The sequence below is a fragment of the Vicia villosa genome, unplaced genomic scaffold (genome assembly GCF_029867415.1).
Source record: "Vicia villosa cultivar HV-30 ecotype Madison, WI unplaced genomic scaffold, Vvil1.0 ctg.002015F_1_1, whole genome shotgun sequence".
NCBI classification, from domain to species: Eukaryota; Viridiplantae; Streptophyta; class Magnoliopsida; order Fabales; family Fabaceae; genus Vicia; species Vicia villosa.
The window spans coordinates 362,244-370,968 of NW_026705812.1; the positions used below are offsets into that span (position 1 = coordinate 362,244).

Here is an 8,725-nt window from a genome sequence, read left to right on the forward strand (position 1 = left end):
AGGAAGTCTTGAGAGGCGTGAAGAAACAAGGCTTGTATACCCTTGAGGCTGAAGTTGTAAGTGGTTCGACAAATGTTGCATCCACGAAACCTTTGTCGAAAACTGAAATCTGGCACATGAGATTGGGCCATGTCAGTGAAAGGGGTCTGGTCGAATTAGGGAAACAAAATCTGCTTGGTGGAGACAAAGTCGAAAAGCTGAAGTTTTGTGAACCCTGTGTACTTGGAAAATCTTGCAGAGTGAAGTTCAACAAAGGCAAATCAAGAACACATGGATCCCTTGATTACATCCATGCTGATCTTTGGGGGCCTGCAAGGTGTGCATCACATTCTGGGGCAAGGTATTTCCTATCCATAGTAGATGATTATTCCAGAAAATTATGGGTATTCATCCAGAAGACTAAGGATGAAACGTTTGAGAATTTCAAAAGTTGGAAGACTCTGGTTGAAAATCAGACTGGCAGAAAGGTCAAGAGGTTGAGAACCGACAATGGCCTTGAATTTTGCAATGAGGCATTCGACAGTTTTTGTGCTACCTCTGGTATTGCAAGGCATAGAACTACTGCAGGTACTCCACAACAAAATGGTTTGGCTGAAAGGTTTAATCGAACTATTTTGGAGAGAGTTAGATGTATGTTGACTAGTGCGGGGTTAAAGAAGGTGTTCTGGGCTGAGGCTGTTGCGACAGCAACATATCTGATAAACAGATGTCCTTCGACAGCGTTAGATATGAAGACACCTGAGAAGTTTGGTCGGGACATCCACCAGATCTCGACAAACTGAGAGTATTTGGCTGCATAGCCTATGCTCACATTAGGCAAGACAAGGTCGAACCTAGAGCTCTGAAATGCATGTTCATGGGATACCCAGAAGGAGTCAAAGCTTATAGGCTATGGTGCCTAGAGCCAGGTCACAGGAGGTGTATCACCAGTCGAGATGTTGTTTTCAATGAAGCTGAAATGGCTTTTAAGAAAACTGATGATGTTGGTCGAAGTACAGAAACATCTGACGAAGAGCTGGAACAGGTAGAGATTCCTGTTGAGGTGCAGCATGTTGATGCTGAATTGCATATCCCAGATGAAGTCGAAGAAGAAGCAGAAGATGCTGAAGCTGAGGAAACTGACGATGACTACCTATTGTCGAGAGATAGGTCGAGAAGAGTCATCAAGCCACCTCAGAGACTTGGATATGCAGATCTTATAGCTTATGCCTTAATCTCTGCAAGTGAGGTTCTAGACGAAGAACCTAGAGACTATAAGGAAGTTATGAGGAGTCGAAATAAGACTGAATGGCTGAAGGCCATGGATGATGAGATGAAATCTCTTCATGATAATCATACCTGGGAACTGATCAAGAAACCTGCTGGGGCAAGGTTAGTCAGCTGTAAATGGATTTTCAAAGTTAAGGAAGGAATTGAAGGAGTGACGTCGAAAAGATACAAGGCAAGGTTAGTTGCAAGGGGTTTCACTCAGAAAGAAGGTGTCGACTTCAATGATGTGTTTTCTCCTGTTGTGAAGCATAGGTCCATTCGAATGTTGCTTGCCATGGTGGCACAGTTCGATCTTGAACTGGAACAGATGGATGTGAAGACTGCGTTCTTGTATGGTGATCTAGATGAAACGATCCTGATGAGGCAACCTGAAGGGTATGTCGAAAAGGGGAAGGAAGATTATGTGTGCAAGTTAAAGAGATCTTTGTATGGGCTGAAACAATCTCCTCGACAGTGGAATAGGAGATTCGACAAGTTCATGGCACGCATAAGTTTCATTAGAAGTCAGTTCGACCACTGCGTTTACTTCAGATTTCGACCTGGTAATTCATTTGTTATTTTGTTGCTTTATGTGGATGATATTCTCATAGCAAGCAACAGTGTCGAAGATGTGATGAGGGTGAAGGCTGAACTCAATAAGGAGTTCGATATGAAGGATCTGGGAGCTGCTTCCAGGATTCTTGGAATTGACATTCGAAGAGATAGAAAGAAGTCGAAGTTATGCCTATCTCAAGAGGCATATCTACGGAAGATTCTTGAAAAGTTTGGTATGTCGAATTCGAAGCCAGTTGTGACTCCAACAAACCCTCAATTCAAGTTGAGTATTGATCAGTGTCCCAGTACCGATGTGGAAAGAGCCTATATGAATAGCATCCCATATGCTAATATAGTTGGTTCTTTGATGTATGCTATGGTTTGTACTAGACCCGACATAGCATACGCAGTAAGTCTTGTAAGCAGGTACATGGCGAATCCTGGAAAGGCTCACTGGCAAGCATTGAAGTGGATTTTAAGGTACATAAATGGGTCTCTGAATAGAGTCCTAATTTATGGTGGAGCCTTGGGTGAAGATGGTAAAGCAGTAATCGAAGGATATGTCGACTCTGATTATGCAGGTTGTATGGATTCCAGGAAATCTATTTCTGGATATGTTTTCACTATGTTTGGCACAGCAATTAGTTGGAAAGCAACACTTCAGAAGGTTGTTGCTCTATCAACCACTGAAGCGGAGTACATTGCATTAACTGAAGCTGTGAAAGAAGCATTGTGGCTTGAAGGTTTTGCGAAGGAGCTGAAACTTCAAGGTCGAGGTATCACTGTTAAATGTGATAGTCAAAGTGCAATACACCTGTCGAAGAATTCAGCCTATCATGAGCGAACTAAGCACATTGATGTGAGGCTGCATTTCGTTAGAGGAGTAATCGAGCGTGGAGAAGTCCAAGTGCTGAAGGATTCGACTGAAGACAATGCTGCTGATATGATCACCAAGACATTGTCGAGTTGCAAGTTTTTCCACTGTATGCAGTTGATAAAGCTGCATGAAGAAAGCTAGTTTGTTCCCTTGATGTTGTAGAGTTAGATCCAAGGTGGAGATTTGTGAGATTTTGGATCGAACTCTAGTATGGCCGAAGGGTAGCTTCTTGGTTCGACAGGGTTAAGCATGAAGTCGAAGGTTGTTCACATGCTTGTGTCGAAGATTTTAGGGTTGTTAGCATGTTAAATTAGGTTTTAGTGTTTAAACCCTAATTTGTTAAGTTAGCTTGTTTATTAAGTTGACTTGTGTAATGGGCCTTGTGGAAAAAGCCCATTAGTTAGTATGTTAGGTTTTATTATAAATAGCATACTAGTCTCTCATCATTGCTAAGCTGCAAATCCTAATTTAGGGTGAGAGAGGTTATTTGTTATTCTTGTAAACTTGTAATCTTGTTTTAAGAGAAAGTAAAAGAATAACGGTTATAACCAATTATTGTGTTCTTCTTCTCCCCTATAATTCCCTATTATACTTTGTTATTGGTATCGTTTTTCACAACAGTATTGATAACTAAAATGTGTATAAATAGTCATTGATATATACATATAATCGTAATATTTACAACCTAACACAACCACTCTCTATTCCTCATATTCTCTTATTTTATTTTGTTTAATTTTATGTTCAAAACAATCTTTCAAACAAACAAAAAAATCTACTTATAATACTAACTATTACATTATAAACGATATTTCTCATCAATACATTTTTTGTCACAAGAATCCAAATACAATCATAAATTATGAACATAATAAGTATATTACATTTCAATTATTTCAATTCAATCCTTCATTTGAAGGCTTTCTAGTTTCATTTGAGCCATACTTCAGCTGTAACAAACCCTCTGTACTATAATGATGCTTCTGTCCAGAAAACTCACTTAAATTGTAGTTTCCCATTCTTGACACCATCATCCAAATGTGCAATAGCCAATTATTGTGTAATGCAGTGAAGAAATACACAAGATTTTCCAAATGAATATAATATATACTAGTAAGATTTGAAATAAATATATTATGATGCCTCCTCCCAGATTGCATAGTCTCTTCCTTCCCAAGCTGATTTCCATTTTTGAGAATCACTAGGCGGTTCAAAATGACCAGGACCGATCTTCATAGCGACTTTTTCGTCTATGATAGCAGCATAAACATCTCTTTCTGCCTTGTGAATTTTTACCTTGAACATGAAGAAAGAAAAGTGAGTGTGTGAATAATATCGATAATAATGTTTAAAAATCTGATACTTACTGTGCTTCTGCAGTTGATCCCGTTTCGTTTCCTTATAGAGAGAAGTGCCTCTATTTCGGTTTTATAGTGAGAGAAAATATGGTCAAAGAACACTGACGGAGTTCCCGGGTGAGTAAGAGTGTAAGCGTATCCTTGCATTTCTTTTTCATGGGGAAATCTCCAGTGACCCTTCAAGAGAAAATACGAAAGAAAATTTATGATAGTTAGCACATTAAAACGGTAGTTAAATGGTCTTAGCTCCAAACCTGTGTAGAACCAGTATCATGGTTTTCTATAAAAGTAACAGCGCGAGACGGCCACCATCCAAGAACGCCGGGTGGTTTTCCTTGCTGATCTGACAAACGCCAATATTCACATCTATCCAATGCCTACAAAGGAGCCGAATTCAAATGAAATGTCAGGTACCAAAATAAACAGATTTGTGGCTTTGTAAATTTGAAGGAAAATATTAAGACCATCAAAGTTAAGCGCTTACAGAGTGAAGAATCCCTTTGGTTGTAACGTCAAAAGCACCAGCACTACCACCGGCAGCACTAATCCAGTCAACGATCCTCTGCCTGTGTGCATCTTGATTATGATCCATTTCACCATATGTATAACTGAGGGAATCCCAGTACTCTCCCACGGAAAAGTAAGGTTTGGTTGCATCCATGTAGTCCTTTACATAACCACCCCAAAACCCTCTTACAAAGTCAAGCCTCCACCCATCATAACCAATTTCTTCCCTGAAAATGACACAATTAGAAGAAGAGAAAGAGAGAGGATTTGGAAAAGTGTTCGAGAAGTGTCCCAAACAGATACCAGATACCATATCAATTCTCCGGCGTTACCGATGAAACCATGACTAAACATTTTGAGGTAATGAAAATGAGGATTTGGAATATAAACCTTAACCAGCATAACCATTCTTTAATATCGTTTCTCACAAAGTCCTGTGAATGGTCAATGTTTGGTGCTGCATGAAAATTATCTCCACTACTCTTGTTGCCCCTCCCCTGTAGGGAAAAAAGAATATTCAATTGCCAATACATATCAGATTTACCCAGAAAAACAACAGACAGACCTGAAAATGTGGATCGTCAGCTACAACAGCACGATCGTCCCAGTTGAGACGACCTCCAAATATGTTCCAAACACCATTTTGATTCTGTTTCTGAGCACATCGGTGATTCAAAACAGCATCTCCTAGCACTTTGATTCCAACTTTATGAAATGTTTTCACCACATCCTTCAGTTCATCAATGGTACCATATCTAATATATACAAAAAACCAAAAATAACCGTTAATATAAAAAATTCCTATTTAAGCTATGAAATAGTTCGATCTTTAAGGGACTTTAATAAAGTACCTAGAATCTAAGTTATATAAATCCCTTGGCATGTATCCTTCGGGTGAAACGGAGTCTGTAGGTGGCGGTAACCAAATCACAGTGAAACCGAGAGACGATAGTTCTGTAGCTTTCTCTTTAAGCTCCTTGTACCATCTTCCAGATTTATGAGATTCCCAATTAAACCCTTGGCACACTATTTCATACCCTGTGCCTGTTCCTGATGTTACTTTTGGAGGCGACTCCGGTGACTCAACTTCCAAAGCAACCTCGGATTCCACAATAGTTTCCGGCGAAAAAGTTGGAACAGAAGTTCTGAAGATACTGTAGGCTTCAGCAGCCAGTCTTTCGATTTCTTGAAGAATGGTTTCTTGTGCTTCTTTGGATTTCGTTTTCCGTCTCTTAACAGATGAAATGCCTGTAACCAAACTCCTTATTTCATTGATTATTTCATTAGTAAATTCAGCATTAGATTCCTCTTCACTTGTCTCTTCATTCTTCACGACTACCAATTGATCCTCTATGTTGCCAATAGTTAAGCTACCGGAAGTTGAGAGAGGGACGTAAAAATCATTCCCCTTGTTATTTAACCAAGTATTTCCATTTATCTTCAGAACAAAAAGAAATCCCGAAAATTCTTCTCCCAGAGAGATTTGTACTGAACTTCCCTCGCCACTGCCACTTGACTACATAAGAGAATGGACAAGCAAATATGTCATAGAACACGAAGAAAACAAAAAAGACGCAATTTATCACAAGCCTACCTTTAATTTTGTTCTCAAAGCTGTCTCTTTAAATGCTACGGTTTCCGATGGATGAGGAGCAGGTGGAGCTTCCCACTTTCTTAAATCATCTCTACAAGCTCCCCAATGAAGAAAAACATCTCCCGGTATATCCGTTTCTAAATCTAAAATATTTTTAGCTGTTTCGGAGGATTTCTTAATCGAGACACTGATAGAGTTATTGACAGTAACTTCTTTGGTTAAAGATAGTTCTACAGAGAAACCTTCTACTTGACTGCTTTCCGGTTTGGGACTTTCGGATACACTGTTGTTATCTTGAATTTTATCATCGGTTGCTTCCGACTTTAGGAGAGCGTTAGATATCTGCTGCCCTATGTCCCCTATGAGTGAGGAAAAAACGTGAAATGTAAGTCAGTTCGAGCTCATAAAGAAAATGTCGCGAGGACACAACAGAAAGGGTATGAAAAAAATCGATGAAAAGAAAAAAGAGTGTTCCTAACATATAAGCTCGATGAATGATCGTGTCAAAATTGAGAAGACAAATGGTTCACTATTCCAAGCTTTTATCAACATAAAGATTAAAATTTAACTTAATGTCAGGGTCCAAGCAACTTTCATTCTTCGGACAAATAAGATCAACCATTTTGTTATTTTTCAAAATTAAGCGAGAAAAAATAGAATTTACAGAAGAAGCAAAAGTAGTGCATAGTGATTTCAAAATTACCTTGCCCCAAACCAAAGCCTGATTTAGGTCCAATTATATTAGCATCGTCCTTAATATCGTTGACCAGAGGAACCTTGAAGTCTCTTCCTTTGTGCTGATACCAAGCACCCGTTTCCTCGTCCTGCATCGACAAGCGCGCCCAAGTTGGAATGGAGGGAAAAAGTAACGAATTTTTTTGTTAAAAGGTTCTTAGGTCAACCACATAAACCTTGAGAACAAAATTAATCGCTGAGATATCATTGCTAGCTTTAAGACCGATTCTGACTTCATGAAAAGTATCTTCTTCAGATGATTTCTTCAACGGTGTCTCTATTGCATAGTCCTGAAATTTTCACTTCATACTCAAACATTATACACAAAAATAATAATCAAAATCTGTCAAATGTGAGATCAAGAGAAGTCACGAAACCATTGTCTACCTTTATAGGAACAGATCCAGGAGGTATCATATCACGGGGAGGTTGATCCCATTCACTGCACATTCAAGCTTACATCGTAAGCATCTTCATTGTATCATTATGATTTAACTCTTGATATGATGCCAAATACAGTGCATTCATAAGATATCAGAAAATTAAACAAAAATCAAATTCAATCTAAATTGCTTAAGATGAATCTACCTGATTCACTATAATGAGTTCTAATGAATCATTACCCTGCAGACCTACCAACTGAGGTGACTTAACCGGACTATTAGTAATATAACTTACTATTCATAATAAAATTTGATTCACAATTTAGAAAATAGTCCTTCCGAATTGATAACCATGAATTCAAACACCTTATTTAACATGATGTACCTTCCAGCATCATCCACACGAGAAACTCCCCAATGAAGAATCCACTTTCCTGGTAGATTGCAACCAACAATAAGCTCTGAATTCTCTAAATCCTCCGCCTGATCTAATCTTACAAAGACCTTCCCCTCCACCTGCAGATTCCATTTCAAGTATCAAAAAGAAAAAAAATTAAAAAATAATAATAATGATAATAATCAAAAAAGCTCTTTGCCTTTTTCCATGTACATGTGACTTTCTTCTATAGAACTTAAAAGTACAAGCATTAAATTATTCAAAACTTTAACATTCTCACAAAAACAAACGAAAAGTAACATAATTAAGACAAAAGGGTGATGAAATAATACCAGTTCAATTCTGTTGATGGGATGAGTCTGATTGAAAATGACATCAGAAGACTGAATTGATTCAAGGGTATCAGTATTTGTTGCAAAAGTTTGAAACTTTGGAGAAACAAACTTGTGGGGTGGCTTGAATGTTGATGAACAGGAATTGTGTTTATAATTGGAGGAGAATAATGAAGAGGAAGAGAGAGAGTGTGGATTTGTCTTTAAACGGTGAGTGGATGAAACTCTGTGATAGTGAGAGAGTTTGAAGTTGAATAGTGGTTCAGAGAAAACGGTGGTGGAGATGCTCATGATATGGCGGTGGTGGAAGTGGTGGTGGTTTCTTTTGCAAGATACCTTTTTGTTGGTGTTACTTTGCAGCAACTTGTAGGTGTAGCTGTGGACAAGAAAGAATAATTAAATTTATTTTATTTTTTTGGTATTGGGATGGATGAGATTTATTTTCTTTTTAAAGTAAATTATTGTTGATGGTTTTTTAAGCAAAATAAATGTATGTTGTTTTTATATGATGAAAAAATGGATGGATAGATTTGTTTTAAGGAAAAATAATGGATATTTATAGAGGGGTATATTGTCCAAGCTGAGTGTGTCCACATGCCGACATGGGAGCAATCAATCAACAAAAATTATGATGGGAGATTTTTGGAAGAATAAAGAAACGATTATCATGTGAAAAAATAGTACTGCCCATATCAAAATACATCCATTCATAATGGATAAATTTCAATTGACCGATTCA

At 38.1% G+C, this 8,725-nt stretch overlaps 1 protein-coding gene across 1 annotated transcript; it reads right to left on the reverse strand.

Annotated features, from left to right (window-relative positions):
• Positions 1 to 3,540: 3,540 nt before the first annotated feature.
• Positions 3,541 to 8,493, reverse strand: LOC131637507 (alpha-amylase 3, chloroplastic). Its single transcript, XM_058908093.1, has 13 exons — positions 7,987 to 8,493; positions 7,643 to 7,773; positions 7,262 to 7,316; positions 7,051 to 7,164; positions 6,843 to 6,963; positions 6,140 to 6,498; positions 5,397 to 6,061; positions 5,111 to 5,300; positions 4,936 to 5,042; positions 4,523 to 4,772; positions 4,293 to 4,415; positions 4,048 to 4,215; positions 3,541 to 3,976 (listed from the first exon to the last, which is right to left on the reverse strand). Exons 1-13 carry the CDS (start codon positions 8,275 to 8,277, stop codon positions 3,815 to 3,817), a joined length of 2,736 nt encoding a protein of 911 aa, XP_058764076.1. The 5' UTR covers positions 8,278 to 8,493; the 3' UTR covers positions 3,541 to 3,814.
• Between the last annotated feature and the right edge of the window lie 232 nt (positions 8,494 to 8,725).